This window comes from Leucoraja erinacea, chromosome 3 (genome assembly GCF_028641065.1).
Source record: "Leucoraja erinacea ecotype New England chromosome 3, Leri_hhj_1, whole genome shotgun sequence".
NCBI classification, from domain to species: domain Eukaryota; kingdom Metazoa; phylum Chordata; class Chondrichthyes; order Rajiformes; family Rajidae; genus Leucoraja; species Leucoraja erinaceus.
Genome location: NC_073379.1, coordinates 38,201,257 through 38,226,076, shown reverse-complemented (window position 1 = coordinate 38,226,076; position 24,820 = coordinate 38,201,257). Strand labels below are relative to the sequence as shown.

The following is a 24,820-nucleotide window of genomic DNA, read 5'->3' as shown; positions in this document are numbered from 1 at the left end:
AACATGATAATCACTACTTTCCTGAAAAAGTGCAATTCAAACAAGTGGGTCCAAAGAGCTCAACACCATCCACAATAAAGCAGCTCACATGACTAGCACACCATTCACCACTGTGGCTGCAGTGCAAACCATTTCCAAATGAAAGGCAGGAGCTTATCAAGTTTCCTTCCTACGATGCTGATTGCCCTGGAAGAGCAAAGGTGGACGCCATCCTTACTTGGAAATACATCCCTGGACTTCAATTATTGTCAACATTCTGCAACTCTCTACCCAACAACACTATATGTGCCCTTGCACTAGGAGGAGTGCAATGATTTATGCAGGGCGCAGGACATGAGCGGCAAATCTTGGCTTTGAAGTGACATCTACTTCATGCAAGAGAATGAAAATAATTATAATTTTCTTCCAAGCAAAAAAAAATCAATGCACAAGTCATTTTACTGTGAACAGAACTATTAATGGTTGGCAAAGCACAAAAAAAAAAGTCAAAAGTCAATGCCTCAATTTAAGCTCCATGCTGTTCAAAACCCAGGCCCTGAAGGAAAGTCAGACAGTGTGCTAACTGACATGGCAGCAGATTATATTGGCCAGATGCCAATGCCTACATCCTATAAAACTTATTAGCAACACATGCCAACTCAGTTTCAGGTCTCGCCAAACAATTTAACCCAACTTCAGATTACTTTGCTAATAACTTTGTGCAAATATTGTTGCAATTTATACCCAACAGACAATTGCAAAGTATGTTACATTGCACTCCCTTTCATACCCCTTCAATGCAATAAATTAAGTGCCTGTGTTTATATGGAGCCTTTCACATCTCCTTCGAACAAAGCAGAACATTCCAAGACACTTTCCAGACAATAAAAGTTGTTTTTTTAATATGATACAAGATCCACAGCAACAAATTCACCCACACGTTCCCACAACAGCAACGTGATAATACTAAATTGTCCATCAATTTTCAAACCAAAGGATGTTCTACAAAATAACTGTGAAACTAGAAAACAGAATATTATCCATTCTCTTCCCTCATTCACCTCTCCTCACACATTCCACAAGCACAGGAATGGGTTACAACCAGATGTCCTTTGCTCTATTTGCAGAAGTTAGAAGTGGGTAACTACACACAAGAATAAAAGGCAGCATCCATGGAGGGAAATAGACCAATGAGCATTCTGGTTGGAACCCTGCTTTACTCCATTACCCTCCACAGATGTTATCCGACTTGTTCAGTTCCTCCAGCAATTTGCTTTTATTTACTAAAGATGACAACATCTGCATTCCATTGCGTCCCACAAGAATAAAGCTCTGCTTTCCGGATCTCAACACCCTCTGCCACTGCAAGACAGTGTTTTACCAATAACATGCCAAACATCTTGGCAATGTATAATTTCAAAGTATTTTACATTTAACTATTTTCCCACTAATTCAGATGTCCAAAAGTAGGTAATATAAATGAATTCCTTCTTTACAGAGAAGCTGCCTATCCTGCTGAGTTACTCCAGCATTTTTTGTCTACCTTCGATTTAAACCAGCATCTGCAGTTCTTTCTTGCACATAGTATAAATGAATGATTGATAACTGATTTTTTTCATCAATATAGAATCTTTAGCAAAAGTCCCAAAACAAAAACCAATGGCATTATCAAGTAAAATTGGGCAATGGCCATGCAAGTCTGAAACCTTGATCAGAGTGTTGGCTTTAAGGTATATCTGATAGGAAATAGAAAAAAAGAGGTATATGGAGGAAGTTAGAGAGCTTAGAGCCATGCACTTGAAGGCAAGGCCATCAAAGATAGAACAATTACATTTAAGGATAAACAGAATTGGAGCAGTGAGTAGATCTCTGGGGGTTATGCAACTGGATGAAACTGGAAGGGGCATAAAAACATGTGTAATTTTATAATAACCCAGACAGCATAAATGAGAAAAGATGCATGTCACGGCACTCCGAGGTGATAGGCAAGTTGGCGTGGAGTAAGTTTGGATGGATAAGTTCAAAGAGAAACATCTCTTCCTCAGAGAGTGGTGAGCTGTAGAACTTCTATCCTAGAGTGTGATGCATTTTTGAGATACGTTGGATCGGCACGAGGGAGAAATGAAATCTGTAGCAGTTCAAGGCCTGTGTGGACAATGCAGCAGACCTGATGGCCTTTATGCCCCTGTCCCACTTAGGAAACCTAAACGGAAACCTCTGGAGACTTTGCACCCCACCCAAGGTTTCCGTGCGGTTCCCGGAGGTTGCAGGTAGTGGAAGCAGGTAGGGAGACTGACAAAAACCTCCAGGAACTGCACGGAAACCTTGGGTGGGCCGCAAAGTCTCCAGAGGTTTCCATTCAGGTTTCTCAAGTGGGACAGGGGCATTACTATGTTGCTTAGTATTATACAACTGTCATCCTGCTTTTGGGTGCCGTCTCAGAATTGAAGGGCATCTCAAAAAGATTTATCCATAGGTCACAATTGCAAAAAAAAGGTGAAAAGGAAGTCTTGAGAGATTCTCAAAATCACAATGGCCTCGATTAAAGCAAGAAGCCTTTCCACCAGGAAGGCTGTGGACAAGATATTTAACAAGAGAGCCAGAGCCAACCACACTTGGAAGGCAAAACAAAAATGCCAAATGTTGGGGACAAGCAGTGGGAGGAGTGAGACTGCTTGGAGTGATTGCTCTTTTCAAGGATGCAACAGGTTGAATGCTCTCTTCCTGTACTCTAACGTCCAGGACTCCATCATGTGTGATTCTTAAATTTGGTTCTGCACAAAATAGGACTCCATGTTACCTTTCAAGCATTGTCCATTTCCCCTTTGGGAATTTGTTTCCACAACTCATCGTAACAATTCAGTGCTGATCACAACCAGCATTAGTTCTCATCGCAGGGGACAGACTTCTGACCGACATACACTACAAACCAACTGACTCACATGGCTATCTGGATTACACGTCTTCCCACCCTGCCCCCTGTAAAGACTCCATCCCCTACTCCCAATTCCTCCATCCACGCCGCATCTGTTCCCAGGATGAGACATTCCATACCAGGGCATTGGAAATGTCCTCGTTCTTCAGGGAACGGGGATTACCCTCCGCCACCATAGATGAGGCTCGCACCAGGGTCTCATCCATACCCCGCAACACTGCTCTCTCTCCCCATCCCCGCACTCGCAACAAGGGCAGAGTCCCCCTGGTCCTCACCTTTCACCCCACCAGCCGGCAAATACAACAAATAATCCTCCGCCATTTCCGCCACCTCCAACGTGACCCCCCCCCACTCGCCACATCTTCCCATCTCCCCCCCATGTCTGCCTTCCGCAAAGACCGCTCCCTCCACAACTCCCTTGTCAATTCTTCCCTTCCCTCCCGTACCACCCCCTCCCCGGGCACTTTCCGTTGCAACCGCAAGAAATGCAACACCTGTCCCTTCACCTCCCCCCTCGACTCCATTCAAGGTCCCAAGCAGTCGTTCCAAGTGCGACAAAGGTTTACCTGTATCTCCTCCAACCTCATCTACTGCATCCGCTGCTCTAGATGTCAGCTGATTTACATCGGGGAGACCAAGCGGAGTTTGGGCGATCGTTTCGCCGAACACCTCCGCTCAGTCCGCAATAACCTACCTGAACTCCCGGTGGCTCAGCACTTCAACTCCCCCTCCCATTCTCAATCCGACCTCTCTGTCCTGAGTCTCCTCCATTGCCAGAGTGAGCAACACCAGAAATTGGAGGAACAGCACCTCATATTCCGCCTGGGCAGCTTGCGTCCTGATGGCATGAACGTTGAATTCTCCCAATTTTGCTAGCCCTTGCTGTCTCCTCCCCTTCCTTAACCCTCGAGCTGTCTCCTCCCATCCCCCCGCCCTCGGGCTCCTCCTCCTCCCTTTTTCCTTCCTTCTCCCCCCCACCTCCCATCAGTCTGAAGAAGGGTTTTGGTCCGAAACGTCGCCTATTTCCTTCGCTCCATAGATGCTGCTGCACCCGCTGAGTTTCTCCAGCAATTTTGTGTACCTTAGTTCTCATCTTCCTGCTAGTTCTTTTATCCAGTTATCTCTGGTTTCTGCCCATCCTGCAGGAATGCTGCACAGTCACCCCCCGAGTTAAGTCTGAAAATTGGCAACTTCTATTAGAAAACTGCAGCAATGCCTTCATCAGATCCTCACAAGAAACGTCAGTCAATGGAACTTTAAGCTTTCGTCAAGGACACTTGTCAAGAAACAGGATGCGATGTTAAGTTTAGCAAGTCAGGGAAGAGATGATAGGGGGAAGAAAAACAACAGAATGGCTTGGCACTTTCAGGAAGATAATTAGCATGTTCAAAATAGCAAGCAACTGGTGAAAGAAGATTACAGAGAGGAAGAATCGTCTGCGGCATGTTGTTTATGTCATATATACATCTTCACAAGACATAATTTGGCAGGCTCCAAGGTTGTTCCCAGTTTGCAAAACATTCAAATTATGAGAAAAAGAACATTTACTTTTTACTGGCGTTTCCCCATTTACTTATTACAGGAGGAGGCCATTCAACCCATCAAATCCATCCAGGCTCACAGCTCATCGCATCAATCGGTCTCTCACTCCTCCTGTCAGTTTCCTGTATTTCCTTTGATTCTTTTTACTGCTTATCTGTACTAATGATAATTTACAGAAGGTAGGAAATCCATTAACTCATCTTTGGGAAATGGGAAGAATCTGGTGCATACAGTGTAGACATTAAAATATACAACTTGTATCAGCAACAAACTGTAACACAATGGGAGACTGCACTCACTGTTCTGATGCATCACAACTGATCTCAAGAACATACTCTCAATCTCAGCCCCTCCAGTTGCATTCTTGCCCCTAACATCTGGAATTCCCGTCCAAAACACCTGTCTTGCTGCCTCCTTCAGGATGCTCCTTAAAATCTTTTTAGTTGATGAATCCTTTGGTCACAAATAATTGAGTGCTAAACGGGGTTTATGGAAACTTCTGTCTAATGAAGTTTGGGCGGCATGGTGGCAAAGCGGTAGGGTTGCTGCCTTACAGCACCAGAGACCCGGGTTCAATCCCGACTACAGGTGCTGTCTGTACGGAGTTTGTACGTTCTCCCCGTGACATACGTGGGTTTCCTCCCATGCTCAAGGCGTACAGGTTTGTAGGTTAATTGGCTCGGTGTATATGTAAGTTGTCCCTCGTGTGTGTAAGATAGTGTTAGTGCCTAGTGCGTGGAGGATAGTATTTGTGTGCGGGGATTGCTGGTCGGTGTGGACTCAGTGGCTCGAAGGGCCTGTTTCCATGCTGTATCTCTAAACTAAACTAAAGGCCCTCGGCCCAAAAGGTCACCTATCCACGTTCTTCATGGATGCTGCCTGACCCATTTAGCTACTCCAACACTTTGTGTCCTTTTGTATAAACCAACATCTGCAGTTCCTTGAAATTTCAGGTCGTAATGTTGTTTCAAGAATCGTCTGGGAAAATACCTGGAATAAAGGGGACAACTTGTCTGAACTTACATATAACAGTTTGTACATGTCGCAATGGACTTCATCCAGTCAGAATACACACTTGCATTGATCATTCACACTAATAGAGTAACATGTGCACAATGTTCTACACTTCGGAAATGCATTCCACTGAAATCTATCGAGCCAGATTTTGTGTGCAGAGTACAATGCACAGTACTTCTTTGTTGCAAATTTAGTGCAAGTGCATAAGGATTAATTGACACTGCTAAGTGTCTAACCAATCTTCTTGGATTCCTTTGCCCATTAGCAATAGGCAACCAAAGCTACCACAGGCTCCAGAACAGACAACGCCAGACCCAGTAGTCCAATTTACCTTTGCCAGCTCAAACCACACCATTTGTCCAACATCAATGGTCAATCCATTTAATTAAATAGTCTTTGACAAAACTAGACTGAGATCTATACCCATTTTACACCAGAAGAATTTACGTTGAATTGGTCTGAGCATCCATTGTACGTCAAAATGTGCTTAGGTATTGTGCTCCAGAGGGGTAGGTGAGCATTGTAACCTTATTGATTTTGGTAATGTTGAAGTTTGCATTGGTCAACCAATTATTAAAAGTCCCATTCTAGAAACCTTTCCTCATCTATGTTGCTGTGCCTTAGTGGATGAAAAAAAATCAGAAACTAACTCCTGTATATATCCTTTTATTATTTTCCATTTCTAATGTTAGTTTAAATTGATGCTTTTCTAACCCTTGCCCACTGCTGTCACTCTGATCAGAAAATGCATTCTCATTGGTTCGAAAACACATATCAGCTCTGGTCAGGGTGTGTAGAAAGGAAGATCGCAGCAGATACCAAAGATAGACATCAAGTGCTGGAGTAACTCAGTGGGTCAGGCAGCATCTCTGGCAAAAAAAAGGATGGGGTGACATTTCAGGTCGAGTTGGGTTGGGTCAAAGAAGGATCCCGACCAGAGACAACACACATCCTTTTTCTCCAGAGATGCTGCCTGACCAGCTGAGTTACTCCAGCATTGTGTGTCTAGTTCTGGTCAGGGGACAGGATTCACACTTTGGAATACAAGGTCATGAGTTCAAGTCCACCTCAGAGACTAGAGCATAAGAATGCAAGGTTGCACTCCAGTGCAGTTCTGAGGAAGCACCACTCAGCTGGCGATGTGGTATTTCAGATAAGATGTTAAACAAAGGTTTGTTCCACTTTCCCAAAAGGAAAGGTACATCTGGAGATGGAGGAGGTGAGGAGGGACTTCTTTTGTCAGAGGGTAGTTAATCTGTGCAACTCATTGCCACAGAGGGCTGTGGCGGCCAAGTCAGCGGATATTTTCAAGGCAATTCTTGATTAAAACGGGTGTCAAGGGTTATGGGGAGAAGGCAGGAAAATGGGATTAGGAGGCAGAGATCACCCATGATTGAAAGGCGGAGTATTCTTGATGGGCCAAATGGCCTAATTGTATTCCTATAACTCCTATAAACATCTTAACAGCAACACGTGGAGAGCAGGGACGTTTTCCCTGCTAATCCAGGGTTTACCCATCCCTCAAATTAACATCACTAAAACAATCCGATTACTAAAACATTGTTGTTGCAGGATCTTGATCCATATTCTCTTTGCCTTCACAGATGCTGCTTGGCCTGCTGAGTTTTGCCAGCAGTTCATCTTGTGCTAAGCTAATGCTGTGTTGTTCCCAATGATAAGTCCTAATTTAGTACATCCATGTTTGCCAACTAAGTGATCTAGTGCAGAAACTGGGAGTACAAACAGACAGTATAGTGCGTCACTGCCCCACACCAAATAACAATTCCTCTAAATGAAGGCATTTGTTTCAGCACAATGTCAAACAACGGACTGCTTCCAAAACTTCTGACAAGAGCTGTTGTTAAACAGATTCAGAAACCATGATGCATGACATAGTGCTTCAGTACCAGGCGCCTGACAAACTGATAACAAATGCAAAGGAAACAGCAATTCTTTTAATCGCTTTTGGACTAAGACCAGACAATGGTGTAACTAACATCTCAATCCTGAATTTGTTCGCCATTTAGCTTCAAACTTCACAGTGAATAGGACTAAAACTCCACCCATGAAGCTAGTTTCTGCAGTCCTGGAAAGGAAGGCATTTCAAAGCATCTTCCATTTGTGCACCACCTTCAGGGAGGTATATCAATAAATACAATTTGACACCAAGCAGAAACTTGACCAAATAGCCAAAATCGTGACTGGGGGAAAGAATTTGAGCATTCTAAATGCAGGCAAGGTCAGCAGAGAACTTTGCAGAGCTGGGTAAATGAAGCCACGGCCTTCAGTGCTGCAATGAGGAGATTTGGGGGATGATTAAAAGCCTAGAATTAGGCGAATACACACATATGACTGCAGGTGGTTAAAGGATGGGAATAAGGGATGGTGAGGCATGGTAGGATTAGACAGCAAGAGTGTTTACAACATCAACATGAACCAAATAGCTCATGCCATTTTTAAAGTCACACATGATGCCATATTCATGCTACAAACTCCAATACTGTACTAGTAATTTCATCTCCTGCCCCCACCACTCTGGAACTGATCCATATTGTTCCCAATATCCAAGTCTTGCTTAGAATCAACATCACATTGAATTCTTGTGATGTTACTTTTACTGTCCAATGGATTTGCTACTCTCAGTCCTTCACACGAGTGTCCCCCACTGTGCTGCTAGGATGTGGTCCAAGCCCCACTCCAGGCATCTCCATCAGCTTCTCACTGCAGTACCTGGGAACTACAAACCTATACGTCCTTGGAGTTGTAGGAAACATGAAATCCTGGGGGAAACCCATGCCATTACGGAGAGAACATACAAACTCCGTACAGACAGCACCCGTAGTCAGGATCGAACCATGGTCTCTGGTGCTGTAAGGCAGCGACTCTATCACTACGCCACCGTGCCACTCCATTGCGCCTGGATTGCTTTTACTGTGGCGCTATGGTCTTCTACCATGGAGCCGTAATCATGGTTGCTCAGGGATGTTGATCCCACAAATGCTCCTCACTGCTTCATTTAGATGGTCATCCCAAGCTCCATACTCAAGATACATCCATTTTTCCTTTGGCCCCCAGAGGCAGACCGGGTGGGCACAGGCATCTGGCAACATCACAAGCTCCTTCCAAACTGCAAGCATTCAGAGACAGTCACCATTACAGACACATCCCAGGCAAGGTCCTGGCAGGAGCACCTCCCTGCAACCCCGGATGGTCCTTGCACCCAGGGCATGAACCTTCATAGGACTGCTCGTCACCAGGCTGTCCAAGTCCTTCTCGCCCCTTCCTTGCTACCACTCTTCCAGAACCCTTACATCACTTCAACACTCACTGTTCAAGCAGCATCACCCCCTGCAGCTGGACAAGTGTTACCCGTGTTGACATAATGCCCAAATATGGATTAACTTGAAAATTTGCAATTTCCAGACAATATATTGTTGAATAGTCTGGGTGTCAGGGCTTATGGGAAGAAGGCAGGAGAATGGAATTGAGAGGGAGAGATAAATCAGCCATGAGTAAATGGCAGAGTAGACGATGGGACGAACGGCCCAATTCTGTTCCTATCACCTATGAACTTTTATGAAGATAACTGAGAGAAATTGTAATGCACCAAACAGGAAGTGCTGAAAATAGCAGTCAGTTTCAGCATGAAGTTACACAAGAGCCCTGGCAACAATCCATGAACCTGGTGAAGTTTTGTACCTTTAACAGTGCCAGTGACTCACTCATGACACCAATAAAAGTAATCTGCTGCAATTTCTAGATCAGTATCTTTCAGGGGTGCAAATAAATTCTGACCAGTAAGCTGTGCATCAATCTACCATCATTCTTAATATAATTCTTCCTAGTTTTAAGTCGTTTCAAAATGCCTCTACGAATGTACTGCTCTGGAGCAAGAGCCCTGCACAACAATCCAAATGCATTAACGGGAACATCTCTCCACCTCTAGCCCAGCTACAATTCTAGTGTTTTCATTAAGGAGTTGCAGTGAAACTAACCTGAAGGATAGACAGGAAGTTATAAAAACCTATCAACTTCTGGCAAGGCTCAAGTGAGAGGTGGAAACACTTACCCAGCACTATGGCAACAGTCTTCAACAGGCTCATCATGGTGTCACGGTTTCTGCGGGGTCCCGAACTGTGGCGTGACATCCTCATAGTCCTCTGACGCACGTAGACAAAGATGTGGGCATAGAGGATCACCATGACGACAAAGGTGACCAGGTTGAAAATGGCCCAGAAGACCAGGTAGGAGCTGCTGTACAGGGGGGCCATGGTGGAGCAGATAGTGATGGCACAGATGCAATTCCAGCCCACACTGGGGATGGCACCCATGACGATGGCCATGGTCCAGATCACCATGATCACCACCACCACCCTCCGGTTGCTCATCCTGGTGTGGAGCTGCATCCGGAAGACGGTGATGTGCCTCTCGATGGCGATGGCCAGCAGGTTGGCCACAGAGGCGGTGAGGCTGGTGTCAATGAGGCCCTGGCGGAGCAGCCACGTGCTGACCGTCAACCGACGGGTGTTGGGCCCCGTGTTGAACATGAGGTAAAAATATGCCAGGCCGGCAAAGAAGTCCGCAGCCGCCAAGTTGGCCATCAGGTAATAAATAGGGAAGTGGAAGCGACGGTTGACGTAGATGGCGATCATCACTAGCAGGTTGGCAAGCATGATGAAGATGCAGACCGTGATGCCCAGACCCATGACCAGCTTGCTCACTGCATTCCATTCCGTCGCCAGGTGCTTCTTACTGTTGTTGTAAAAGAATGCAATGGTTTCATTGTAGTAGCACTGTTCTTCCATCTTGGCAACCTAGGACAGAAATTTTAAGAGTTTATTGCCAGTCATAAAATGTATTCAAATCATTACCGTGCTTGCGACATACGGCCTTTGTTTTACGAGAAAAACAACGTTTTATTTTCAATTCCCTTTATTTTTGTTGGACTATTATGGCATTGTGTCTGTACAGTGGACACAGAGGCGCTCAATACCAGTGCCTCCCAGCAAAACCGCATCCTCCATTCTCCTGGCTGTGCAGCAATAGGTGGGTCACATCTTGGTGCAAAGGGATATCTCCCTATTTATATAATTCACGCACAAGAAACTGCAACAGGACAAGATCACTTGGCCCCTCTGGCTCACCGCACCATTCATTAAAATAACAACCGATTCCCCACCAACAATTACACATTCCAGCCCAGTTACCACAACCCGCGCTTCCCTTTGGAACAAACACATCAGCCTTGACCCTGAATGCAACTTAAAATTGCATATAATGAAACAGACTGCGCTGGAAAAACTCAGCAAATCAGGCAGCATCTGGAGAAAGTGAAATGGAATCAACTTTTCAGATCAAAGACCCTTTGTGAAAATGTTATCTTGTTTCTTTGTCCACTAATACCAGTTTCCAGTTTCCATTTTAGGCTTGAATGGCAACATGCCCATAAGCATAAAGATCCCAAAGGGCAGCACATTGGTGCAGCTGTAAGAGCTATTGCCCCACAGTGCCAGACATCCAGGTTCAATCCTGATGCCGGTGATCTCTTGCCATCTGCGTGTTCACCCTGTGACCATGTGGGTCTCCTGGTGCTCTGGTTTCTTCCCACATCCCGAAGACGAGCAGGTTTATCGGTTAATTGGCCTTTGAAAATTGTTTCTAGTGTAGGAAGTGAATGAGAAAGTGGGATAACATAGAGCTAGACGATTGACGGTCGATGTGGACTCGGTGGGCCTAAGGGCTTGTTCCACTGCTGTATCTCAAAACTAAACATTCATGGCCCAAGTAGAAAAAAAGTCTCAGTCCTAACCAACTCAAATTTATGATCGAGGAAGAAACAGATCAGCAATGAAGAGGGGTGGTTAGGGGAAAACCTGTAACAGAACAAGTGAAAGAGACCAAATTCAAAAGGGAGCAAAAAACTGGTACTATTAAAACCTCCAACAAGTGATTGCATGGTTAAAAGTGATCCAATTTGATTTTAAGGGATTTGGCATTCCAATTTTTTATTAAATCATTCAAAGAGCACTCACGCTAATTCTCTGCTCTTAATTGTCGCTGGCAATCTTAGAGCATTTAATGTGAAAACTAACGATTTCTTAAAAGTTACAGAATGCCAAGAACAATATGATATTTGCATGCAAATGTCAGCTGAGTAAATTTCAACGTCTCTTCAGTCCCAAAGGAGCTTGGTAATAATTATAGGGGAAGCAATACTTTCCCTGGAAAGAAGCTTAGTCCTTGCTGTCCCTGAAGTTCAAGGGGAGAATAAATCCCATTGAGATTCTCACACAAATGGCACAAGGGAGCATCTGCTACAGAATGCAAAACAATAAGGTTATCTTCCTCCAGTGCAACATTGATCAAAACAAAAACATTTCAAGTTCAATCATCAAACATTTGGCAACTGTCGATGACTTAAATTGAACAATAATGTAGCACAGATTGAATTATTTCTTCTGCTTGTTGTGACCCAGTTCCAGTAACTTAGCATGAAAGGGTCTCAACCCGAAACATCACCTATTCATTTTCTCCAGAGATGCTGTCTGACCCAGAGTTACTCCAGCTTTTATGTCTATCCAGTAACTTTGATCCACTCATCTTATGAAGAAAGATTGGATACTCGCTAGAATTTAGAAGATCGAGGGGGGATCTTATAGAAACATACAAAATTCTGAAGGGGTTGGACAGGCTAGATGCAGGAAGATTGTTCCCGATGTTGGGGAAGTCCAGGACAAGAGGTCACAGTTTAAGGATAAGGGGGAAATCTTTTAGGACCAAGATGAGAAAAACATCTTTCACACAGAGAGTGGTGAATCTGTGGAATTCTCTGTCACAGAAGGTAGTTGAGGCCAGTTCATGGGCTATATTTAAGAGGGAGGTAGATGTGGCCCTTGTGGCTAAAGGTATCAGGGGGTATGGAGAGAAGGCAGGTACAGGATACCGAGTTGGATGATCAGCCATGATCATATTGAATGGCGGTGCAGGCCTACTCCTGCACCTATTTTCTAACATCGGGAATAATCTTCCTGCATCTAGCCTGTCCAACCCCTTAAGAATTTTGTACGTTTCTATAATATCCCCCCTCAATCTTCTAAATTCTAGCGAGTACAGGCCAAGTCTATCCAGTCTTTCTTCATATGAAAGTCCTGTCATCCCAGGAATCAGTCTGGTGAACCGTCTCTATACTCCCTCTATGGCAAGAATGTCTTTCCTCAGATTAGGAGACCAAAACTATACGCACTACTCCAGGTGTGGTCTCACCAAACGCTGTACAACTGCAGATTCAGATTCAGAAAACTTTATTGTCTGTCGTAACAGAAAATCTTCTTTGACGTGGCTCAACATACAGACAGGACAATGTACTGATAAGCAGTCATACAACACAGATTTCTGCGAGCACACACAGTGTGTATCGATCTTAAAAGCAAATATAAAGATTAAAAACTGTAAAAATAGACAAGATAAAAGTTGTGGATACGTGTAAAGTGACAATGCGTCAGGGTTAATTTGTCCATTGTTCATTTTTTATTTAAGCTGTTTATGGCAATGGGTATGAATGAGTTTTTGTGGATGTTTTTCTTGGATAGGGGGACTTTATATCGGCGGCCTGATGGCAGAAGTTGGAAAGACTTGTGCAGGGGGTGGGTGGGATCCTGTGTAATGAGATTGGCTTTCCTTTTAACTGCCTGGGTGTGGAGTACTGATAATTGATTTTGAGTTTTGCCAGTTATTTTGCTTGCCTGATTGATGATCCGGGAAAGCTTTGATTTGTCTTTGACAGAGGTGAGGGTGAACCAGGATGTGATGTTAAAGGTGAGTACAGATTCTATAAGTGATTTATAGACAGCTGTTAAAATGTCCTGTCTGACATCAAAGCTCCTGAGTTTCCTCAGCAGGAACAGGCGTTGCTGTGCCTTCTTGTACACAGAGTCTGTGTGCTGGGAGAAGGACAGGCGGGTGTCAATCTCTGTGCCCAGGTATCTAAAGGCCTCTACCTGCTCAACTGTCTGCCCATTCAGCCTCAGAGGTTCAAAGAGAGGTTGGGGAGGAAGATGTTCGCCTCCCCCCACAACACAGCTCCTTGGTCTTGGAGATGTTAAGCTCCAGAGAGCTCTCTTTGATCCACAGCATCAGGGTGTTGACCTGCTGATAGTAGGCAGCCAGAGAAGTGTGATGCTTGATGTGGGCCACCAGGGCCATATTGTCTGCATACTTAAAAAGGGAAATGTCACTGTTATTGTTTGTTATGGTGTTTGTGTAGATGGAAAATAAAATCGGTGATAAGACACAACCCTGGGGGACACTGGTGTTTAAAATCATGTTCTTGGATTTAAAACCATTTACCACCACATGCTGAGGCCGGTCCTGCAGAAAGTCTTTTATCCACAGGATAAGTGATGGGTTGACTTGTAGATCCAGAAGGCGGTTGCAGAGGGTGACCGTGTTAACTGTGTTAAAAGCTGAAGAAAATTCCATAAATAAAATCCGTGTGGTGGTGTGGGGGAGTCCAGCTGTCTGCTAACTGTGTCCAGGACAGTCAAACAGGCATCCTCCACCCCACACCTTGCCTTATAGGCAAACTGGAGTGGGTCAAGCCTGTCCACCACCATAGCAGTGAGGTGATCACTTACCATTACCTCTCCATACACTTGGAAAGAATGGATGCGAGTGCCACCGGTCTGTAGTCCTTCATCTCCCTGGCATTAGATTTCTTCAGCACCGGTATGAGTGTGGACTCCTTCCACATCCGTGGGACACAGCTGGAGTCAAGGAGATGCTGGAATAGCTGAGTGATAACATCACCCAGCTGAACTGAGCATTCCCTCAGCACCTTGCCCCTGAGCCTGTCCGGGCCAGAAGCTTTGTGAGGGTTGATGCGGCCCAGTATAGATGTGACCTTCCTTTTATCCACTGTAGAACACAGTAGAACCTCCCTGCTCTTAAACTCAAATCCTTTTGCTATGAATGCTAACATACCATTCGGTGCCTGCTGCACCTGCATGCCTACTGTTAATGACTGGTGTGCCATGACACCCAGGTCTCGTTGCATCTCCCCTTTTCCTAATCGGCCACCATTCAGATAACAGTCTGCTTTCTTGTTTTTGCCACCAGTGGATAACCTCACATTTATCCACATTATACTGCATCTGCCAAACATTTGCCCACTCACCCAACCTATCCAAGTCACCTTGCAGCCTCCTAGCATCCTACTCACAGCGAACACTGCCCCCCAGCTTTGTGTCATCTGCAAACTTGGAGATGTTGCATTCAATTCCCTCATCCAGATCATTAACATATATTGTAAATAGCTGGGGTCCCAGCACTGAACCTTGCAGTACCCCACTGGTCACTGCCTGCCATTCTGAAATGGACCCGTTTACTCCTTTGTAGACCATGAAGATATTTTGGGCAAAAAAGATCGCTGAACTTCTTTTATATCCTACGAATAACTACTTTTAACCAATCCCTGCTGGTTAAAAGTTTATTGTTTCTGACCACTGACCAGCTATTGTTTCTGACCACTCGACCCACCTAAACTCAATTTTATACTCTGAAATTCAAACTCCTCTGTTCCAAAGGGACCTGGCTTATCTGGCCATTCTTTACAAGTAACATTGACCAGTTCTGTCAACATTCTTGTAAATCCCTGGTTTATTCTTCTAGCGCCACCAACACCAATCATTTTCCTTACGGTTCATTTTCTTGCAACATCTACCTTTTCAACTCTTCCCTTCCCACCACCAATCTCCCCTCGACCACAGACATCTAAAAACTCCTTCCTTATTGAAATAGTGATGAATTTATCCTTCTTCTTTCCTAGTCAGTTCCATTTTGTCCTCAAATACGGTTCCTAACCTGCTGTCCCAATGCAGGTTCTCAATCTTAAGTATCTAATTTCTTCCCCCATCCCCCAAACAATGCTGCTCTTCCCATTGACTTCCTCCAGTCTTTCCATTTTGTGTCAGAAACAGTGAAGGCCATTTATCTGCAATTCCACAGTTGTCATTTATGAGCTGTCCACACCAAAGCTCGCTTCCGCACAGCCGTATGAACCGTCTCTTTCGATAGCAAAACATCATCAACTCCAGCTCATCCCAAATGGATTCCAATTGAAATTCCACTCTTTCATTAGGATCCACCCAGGTGATATGCAGAGACGCTTGAACTTTTCTCAAGGCACTATCTCCAAGCTTGATGCCACACGGCCACAGATAAATGTCATTCGAAACCCAAAATTACAACAGCTATTGTGATTCATGAAGTGATCGCTGTTTTGAGACTAGAAGATTATCTTAGTGAAGTCAATGGACGTGCACTCACAGTTGATTACGCAACTCGCCACAAAATGTCAGCACTATTAAAATGGACCATTGCTCTGAAGATAGACTCCACGCTATTCAACCATAGTGGCATCAGCAGTGCTTGCATTTTGAATTTAATCTGGCCTATACTAGTTTCAGCACCTTCATTTTCAATCTGCCATCCATATCTTCAACTTTGTCCATGGCCTCACCCCTCCCCATAACTGCAACCACCTCAAACCCACACTTCAGGCCCCTCCAAGATTTCCTTATAACTCCCTCTCTTTGACCAAATTTCTAATCAACTGTCCCAAAATCACTCAATGGTGCTCGGTATCCAATTTTGTTCAGAAGTTCATACAAGGCCTATTGGGTTGCTATTAAAAAAGCATCATATAAATCGATTGTTGGCAAAAACAGCTGTTAATAAGGTACATTTTTGTGATGCAAGTGCTACAAAATTGCAAACTAACATGTGGTAAACTTAGAGAAAATACCGGATTTATAGAAAGAGAATATATATTGTTCAAATATCTCTCTGCAAACAGCACTTTTAGATAAAAGTGCATCAAATTTAATAACTATAAAGTCCCTTTGTTGCAGCTAATCTGACCAGTCAAATATAAAAATAATCCACTTCTCACTTAGTCACTTCTCCTTTGACCACAGCCTTTTGAAATCCAACGTTGTCCGAAAATATGCAACAGTTGTGGTACCTTTGCACATGGGGCAAGACTTAATGATCACAAAAGATCAGACAGTTAGAAGGGTCTAGACCCGAAACGTCACCCATCCTTTTTCTCCAGAGATGCTGCCTGACCTGCTGAATCATTCCAGAATTCTGTCTAGCTACAGATAAACCCAACCTCAATTCAAGAATTGAGTTAATTAATGATTTATATTATTCCCAGTAATGCTTCAACATTATTCATTCAGCTGTTGGGTATTTTTTTCCATATTTGATAATGATTAATTAAATGCTGCATGCAAATTAATGCACAAGCAGAGATAATTGTTGGCATAACAACCTGTGAGCATTCTTGCCTTAACTCTAGACCATAAATGACTAGTTTGCATCAGTGATGGATGCCTATGTTCCTGGTGTGGAAACTCTAGACAGCCTTCTCTTCCCGACTCTGAACAAAGACACGCACGACTCCAAAGTCGAACAAGTTTGTTGGTTAATTGGCTTCCGTAAAAATTCTAAATTGTCCCTGGTGTGTAGGATAGTGCCAGTGTACAGGGAACGCTAGCCAGTGCACCAAAGGGCCCGCCTCCACTCTGCATCTCTAATCTAAATCAGACTAAAGACTCAGAGACAATGTGATGAGGTATACTGAACAAAACTCCACAAGACCTGTAAAGATGATGTGAAGGTAGGAATGCCAGGCTATGCGGTTTCAAGGAAATATGAACAGCAATGTAGGGTTGCACAGCAGGTTTGATTGTATCCACAACTCATCAGCAAATGAAGCAGTCCCCAGGCATCAAGGCCGAGACAACATTCAGGTATTGGACAATAGGTGGCAAGTAATATTTACATCACAGCAGGATGGGGCCATCACCATTATGGGAGATCAAACCACCACCCTTGATATTACTCTGACCAGGTTCCCCACTATCAATAATGCAGGGTCACTATTGATCAATAATTAAACAGCAACATAAATACCATATCTACAAGAGAGTTATGCCCCTGTCCCACTGAGGAAACCTGAATGGAAACCTCTGGAGACTTTGCGCCCTACCCACGGTTTCCATGCGGTTCCCGGAGGTTGCAGGTGGTTGCCGGAGGTTGCAGGTAGTGGACGCAGGTACGGAGACTGACAAAAACCTCCTGGAACCGCACGGAAACCTTGGGTGGGGCGCAAAGTCTCCAGAGGTTTCTGTTCAGGTTTCCTAAGTGGGACAGGGGCATTAGATATTGGTCTAAATGTATCACAGTGAGTGATACACCCAAGCCGTCCCACCATCAACAAAGTACAAGTTGGAAGCACAATGCAATACTCTGCCACTTCCATGAGAACAGCTCCAACAGCTCTCGAGAAGCCTAATAGGCCTTTCTCACGGGGCGACTTGACGCAAGATGTGACCAGAGTGAAGTGGTCGTGGTCTAGCACGATATCACACGGTATAACGGGGGGGTAGACAAAGAGTTCCCACGGTACTCGGCATTTCTGTTATTTGTGCGAGTGACTTGTCCGTCTCCCGAGCTTTCCCGTTAAATCTCGAGTGAACATTGTAACTGTCAAGTGTAATTAAATCATCACGTGGCACAAATGATGTCACTTTTTTATTCACACACTATAAATATCCTCCCTTGGTTGAATTGGCTCATTTGGAGACATGCCGTGACTTTACTGCAGGAAGATGCCACATTACTTAGGAGAGAGGGGGAGAGAGACAGAGAGAGAGGCACAGAGGCAGTGTGATGTACTTCGGGGTGACTGGCAGAAGAGAAACAGCTCACATGACCTTGGTCTATCTGTGTGTGTGGGAGCGAAGGGAGAGAAAGCAGAATACATCGGTCTTATTGTGTGTGGGGGGAGAAAGAGAGAGGTGGGGGGGGGAGGGGGAGAAGAGAGGGGGGTGGGGGAGGGGAGAAAGAGAGGGGTGGGGGAGGGGGAGAAAGGGAGGGGTGGGGGAGGGGTAGAAAGAGAGGGGTGGGGGAGGGGGGGAAGAGAGAGGGGGGGGGGGGGGAGAAAGAGAGGGGAGGGGGGGAGAGAGAGAAATGAGGGGGAGACGTATATACACACACAAAGCAGAGTTTTACTGTGTATGTGGGAGACACAGATGGTCTGAGCACAGTTACTCGGTCTTACTGTGTGGGAGAGGGGGAGAAAGAGACATACACTCACAGAGGCAGAGTCTCTCAGCCTGTGTGAGAGGGAGGGAGGGAGGGAGGGAGAGAGAGAGAGGCACATACAAGGTGGATGTGAAATCTCACCTGCCTGTTTCAGTGACAGACACCCGCCGCCAGTAAATGAAGACACCCCCATCTGTCTCCCCCTCCTCTCCCTCGACTCCCCCACCTTTCCCTCCCAACTCCAGTCCCGTCCCGAACCCCTGGGAAACTGAAGGGAGCAACAATTAACTGCTGCCTGCCCGCTGAGTTAAAGAGTTCCCACGGTAGTAAGACGATGTTAGCTGCGCCCAAGTTTAAATTTCCAACGTGTCTTTCAGAGTAACTCAAAAACTGTCTGAATCAGCAAGTTAGACACAAAATGCTGGAGTAACTCAGCGGGCCAAGCAGCATCTCTGGAGAAAAGGAATAGATTCCATTTTTGGTCGGGACCCTTCTTCAGGATGATTGTAGGGGGGAACTGGAAGCAAGAAAAGACCAGGACAAATCAGGGCCAACAACAGATGACCTCAGCAGGGTATTTTGAAGAGGGGTCCTGACCCGAAATGTCGCCTAACCCTTTCCTCCAGAGATGCTGCCTGACCCACTGAGTCACTCCAGCACTTTATGTCTATATTTGGTTCCCTGATAGGCCAATTGTTGGCTAGGGATAGTGTGATCCCAAGAGGGAACCATCGTTGCAAACCTTGGACTGGTTAACCGACATTTACTGCATGGGGGAGAGGGGTGGTGGGGGGGGGGGGGGGGGGGGGGGCGAGGGAGAGAGAGAGAGAGAGTGTAAGTTACCTAAAATTAAATAATTCAATGTTCATAGTGAACACAGACACAAAATGTAGGAGTAACTCAATGGGTCAGGCAACATCTCTGGAGAAAATGAACAGGTGGCGTTTGTGTCTATCTTCGGAAAAAACCTGCATCCGCAGTTCCTTCCTGCACAATGGATCTCAGTGTCAAGTCTCTGACCCGTTGGAAGGCCATTCGGCCCACAGCCCGCCCAGCGATGACTAACCCATGTCACAGGGGGATGGTGTGATGGCGGAGTTAGACAGAGCTTGATTAATGTTACAGTTGGGGAATGGGCCATAATATGGGCAGGGGAACGCTGTTATTCGTGACGCCCCCTCCGCCCTTTCCCAGCTGTTCTCAATCGCACCCCGGCCACACAAAAATTTATACTTTAAGAAGGAATACACGGAACATTTAAACTCAGAACGCTTCTAACAGAGTGAGCCATGTGAGCACTTTGATCATTCTCCCTGTATTTGCATTTGACAAAATAGTCGGAAAAAAATGTTTAAAAGTGTTCATACCTTTTGCTAGGCCTAATTGGCCCTTACCTCTGCGAAAATAGTCTGATATTCGTAGGTGAAATGCCACCAACATTAATTGATTATATTATTAATTGACTAATAATTGACTTTATTAGCGGAAAGATGCAATTCTGATCTAATGTTATAAGTGCCTCTGTCTTTGGAAGCAACACCAGCAATTTATTTAATCTGACTACATGCGGCACAGTGGTAGAGTTGCTGCCTCACAGCCCCAGAGACCAGGGTTCGATCCTGACCATGGGTGCACCGGTTTCCTCTCACACTCCAGAGATTACAGGTTTGTAAGTTAATCGGCTTCGGTAACATTGTAAAATTGTCCCTGGAGTGTATAAGAATAGGTGGTTGGCGCCGACTCGGTGGGCCGAAGGGCCTGTTTCCGCGCTATATCTCTAAAATCTGAAGTTAGGTAATGTCTAAAGGAACTGCAGATGCTGGTTAATACGCACAAAAGGACACAAAATGTTGGTGTAACTCAGCAGGTAAGCCAGATCTGGGAAGAAAAACATAAAAAAGCTGGAGCAAGTCAGCGGGTCAGGCAGCATCTCTGGAGAAAAAGTATAGGTGGCGATTCGAATCGAAACCCTTCTTCAGACATCCTAATCGGAATTGAGTCTGAAGATGCGTCTCGTCCCGAAACATCACCTATTTTTCTCCAGAGATGCTGCTTGACTCGCTGAGTTACTCCAGCTTTTTGTGTCCGTCTTTGTTTTAAACCAGCATGTGCAGTTCACTCCTTTACACGGGTCTCTGGAGAACATTGATTGGTAGCGTTCCGGACCCTGCTTTGGAAAGGCATCGATCGCTGGTCGGCGAGGACTCCGAGCTGTATCTCTCAAAGAAGTACATGTGAAAAATTTCTCACGGACCATAAAAATGCGGGACCTTTCAGTAAAGTCCCTTTTAAAGATTATAATTATTTTATTGAATTTCATTAACATAACTCATGAATAAGTTGATGTCCATATGCGGATGCAAATCTTTATTTTTTAAATTTAATCCCACAGAAGACAATTTTTACTCGCCTTCTGTCCCCTCTGCCCAGCTTCCGGGTTCACCGTTCCCAGGAGTTCCCATGGTACACGCAAGAGTCAGTACAGATATCGCACTGGCCACTACGTGCATATAATGTTGCAATGTTCAACCACAAGTGTACAAGTCACTCTTGGAGAAATTCAAGCTTGCTTGAATTTTCTCCCGAGTCACCAAGTTACACGAGTACCTGCCGTTAGCGCCACAGTGGTCCACGAATGCCGTACGGTTATCGCAAGAGGTTCCCACGATGTTCAACTCTGGTTAACTCTTGCGTCAAGTCGCCCCGTGAGAAAGGGGTTTAATGCCATCAGAACACAGCAGAGTACATGAGTTGCACTCCATCAACAACCCTAAACAGTCACCTCCTCCACTACTGATCTACAGTGACTGCATTGTTCACCATCTACAAAATGTACTGCAGTAACATGCACAGGATACTTCAAGAGCCAAGAGTGTTTTATTGTCATCTGCCCCAAAACGGAACAACGAAATTCTTACATGCAGCAGTACAACAGGGTCATAAACAAGGTACTCAATAGATGATAACAAATAAACAACAGCATCTAAACCCTCTATCTCTACCATGAAGAACAAGAGCAGTAGGTGCATGGAGGGACCAGGTTTGCAGGCTCCCCTCCAAGTCACACACTAAGCCAGTCCAACGAGTAGTCTTTTATTATCGCTGGTATCAAATCCAGACCTCGCTACCCAACAGCACTATGCGAGCATTGTCACCAGCAGGACTGCAGCCCTTTAAGAAAGCAGCTCATCACCACCTTCAAGGATAATTAGGGGCAAGTATAAATACCAGCCTTGCCAGCAATGCTCAGATCCCCCAAATTAATAGGAAAAAAAGCTAATTTATGCACAAAATGAACCCAATGGCCGAATCATCAGGACTGATTACAATCTTGGCTTCAGGAAATAAAGCAGTGTCAATCATTAATCATGCTCTGGTGAGAGATTGATGAGACACATGTATTAAAGTGTAGCGGGTCCCTGGAGCGAGTTATTGCAGGATCTAGATGATACCAATGTACAAGTAGCTATGTCAGCTCCCATAGCCATAGATTTATAGCATGCTTCCCACACTGTTGGTTTAAACTTAGACATGTTATGATTATTTTGCCAACCGCCCTTCCACAATATTCTCCAACTGTTGTTTAGTTTAGTTTGGAGATACACTGTGGAAACAGATCATTTGACCCACTGAGTCCACACTGACCATCGATCACTCGTTCACTAGTCCTATAATGTCCCACATTTGCATCGTACATACATGGGGAAATTTACAGGTAACAATTAACCTACAAACCTGCACGTCTTTGGAATGTGTGAGGGATTCAAGGGAAATGGGGGGGAAACAGGAACAGGGTACCAATTTTGGATGATCAGCCATGATCATATTCAATGTCTGTGGAATTCTCTGCCTCAGAGGGTGGTGGAGGCCGGTTCTCTGCATACTTTCAAGAGAGCTAGAAATGGCTCTTAAAGATAGCGGAGTCAGGGTATTATGGGGCGAAGGCAGGAACGGGGTACTGATTGGGGATGATCTGCCATAATCACATTGAATGGCAGTGCTGGCTCGAAGGGCCAAATGGCCTACTCCTGTACCAATTGTCTATCGTCAATGGCCGTGCTGGCTCGAAGGGCAGAATGGCCTACTCCTGCACCTATTTTCTATGTTTCTATGAAACTGGAGTATCTGGAGAAAACCACTGTCACAGGAAGAACTTACAAAATCAACACAGACAGCAACAGTAGTCAGGATTGAAGCTGGGTCTCCAGTGATACGAGGCAGCAACCTTATAACCCCTTTTTCACGGGGCGACTTGACGCAAGAGTTAACCAGAGCTGAACATCATGGGAACCTCTTGCGATAAACGTACGGCATTCGTGGACCACCGTGGACCACCGTGGCGCTAACGGCAGGTACTCGTGTAACTTGGTGACTCGGGAGAAAATTCAAACAAGCTTCCTTAGTTTCCTGCATAAAACTTTATAGATTTTGGAATGATATTTTTGAAATATTTACAAAATTATTCAAGACAAGAATGGAACCTAATACTGAAATGATTATATTTGGTGTAATGGAAGATGGGAATAAATTGAACACATCTCAAAATCTATTCCTTAACTATGGTTTAATAATAGCAAAAAAATTAATACTTAAATTTTGGAAGGGTACATCAATACCAACGCTTAAAATGTGGATTGCAAGTATGTTGGACACCGCTCATCTTGAGGAAATGCGATTCCTCCTAATGGATAAATCAGACCAATTCATAACGAGTTGGTCTCCATTCGTCGTTTTTTTGGAATCATATGGTGCAACACAATTGTAAAAAAATAACTGTTTCAGGACTGGACGAGGGTTGGTCAAGATTATAAATAATGATCTCCTTTTCCTTTTTATTTTATTTTCTTTTCACTATTTTCCCTCTCAACTTTCTTCATTTACTCGTTTTCTTTCTTCACACACTATATATTTCACATCTTTCTATCCTTTACTATCTAACTTCTTTTTCTTATTCTCATCTTTTTTCAATGTAACAAAAAAAAAAAGGTTGTACATAAAATTTATTATGAAAATATATATTAGGCACTTTGGTGCCATATGACTGTACTTACTTCTAATAAAATAAAATATTAAAAAAAAAAAAAAAAGCTTCAATTTCTCCAAGAGTGACTTGTACACTTGTGGTTGAACATTGCAACATTATATGCACGTAGTGGCCAGTGCGATATCCGTACTGACTCTTGCGTGTACCGTGGGGACTCCTGCGAACGGTGAACCCGGAAGCTGGACAGAGGGGACAGAAGGTGAGTAAAAATTGTCTTCTGTGGGATTGAATTTAAAAAATAAAGATTTGCATCCGCATATGGACATCAACTTATTCATGAGATATGTTAATGAGATTCAAGAAAATAACTATAATCTTTAAAAGGGACTTTACTGAAAGGTCCCGCATTTTTATGGTCCGTGAGAAATTTTTCACATGTACTTCTTTGAGAGATACAGCTCGGAGTCCTCGCCGACCAGCGATCGATGCCTTTCCGAAGCAGGGTCCGGAACGTTACCAATCAATGTTCTCCAGAGACCCGTGTAAAGGAGTGAACTGCGCATGCTGGTTTAAAACGAAGACGGACACAAAAAGCTGGAGTAACTCAGCAAGTCAAGCAGCATCTCTGGAGAAAAATAGGTGATGTTTCGGGACGAGACATCTTCAGACTCAATTCCGATTAGGATGTCTGAAGAAGGGTTCCGATTCAAATCGCCACCTATACTTTTTCTCCAGAGATGCTGCCTGACACGCTGACTTACTCCAGCTTTTTATGTTTTTCTTCCCAGATCTGACTTACCTGGTGAGTTACACCAACATTTTGTGTCCGTGTTCACTATGAACATTGAATTATTTAATTTTAGGTAACTTACACCCCCCCCCCCCCCCCCCCCCCCCCCCCCCCCCTTCATTTACTGGCGGCGGGTGTCTGTCACTGAAACAGGCAGGTGAGATTTCACATCCACCTTGTGTGTTCCTCTATCTCTCTCCCTCCCTCTCACACAGGCTGAGAGGCTCTGCCTCTGTGAGTGTACATCTCTTTCTCCCCCTCTCCCACACACAGTAAAGACCGAGTAACTGTGCTCACTCCATCTGTGTCTCCCACATACACAGTAAAACTCTGCTTTGTGTGTGTATATACCAATTCAACCAAGGGAGGATATTTATAGTGTGTGAAAAAAAAAGTGACATCATTTGTGCCACGTGATGATTTAATTACACTTGACAGTTACAATGTCATTCAAGATTTAACG

At 44.6% G+C, this 24,820-nt stretch overlaps 1 protein-coding gene across 3 annotated transcripts in view; it reads right to left on the bottom strand.

The window, feature by feature from the left end:
- LOC129695477 (lysophosphatidic acid receptor 1) overlaps positions 1-24,820 on the bottom strand; it is an 89,055-nt gene that overhangs the window by 33,130 nt on the left and 31,105 nt on the right. For all 3 annotated transcript variants that reach the window (XM_055632451.1, XM_055632452.1, XM_055632453.1), the window contains exon 3: positions 9,543-10,287. In XM_055632451.1, the coding sequence (XP_055488426.1) occupies positions 9,543-10,278 (736 nt within the window). In that variant the 5' untranslated portion in view covers positions 10,279-10,287. The remainder of the gene's footprint in view (positions 1-9,542; positions 10,288-24,820) is intronic.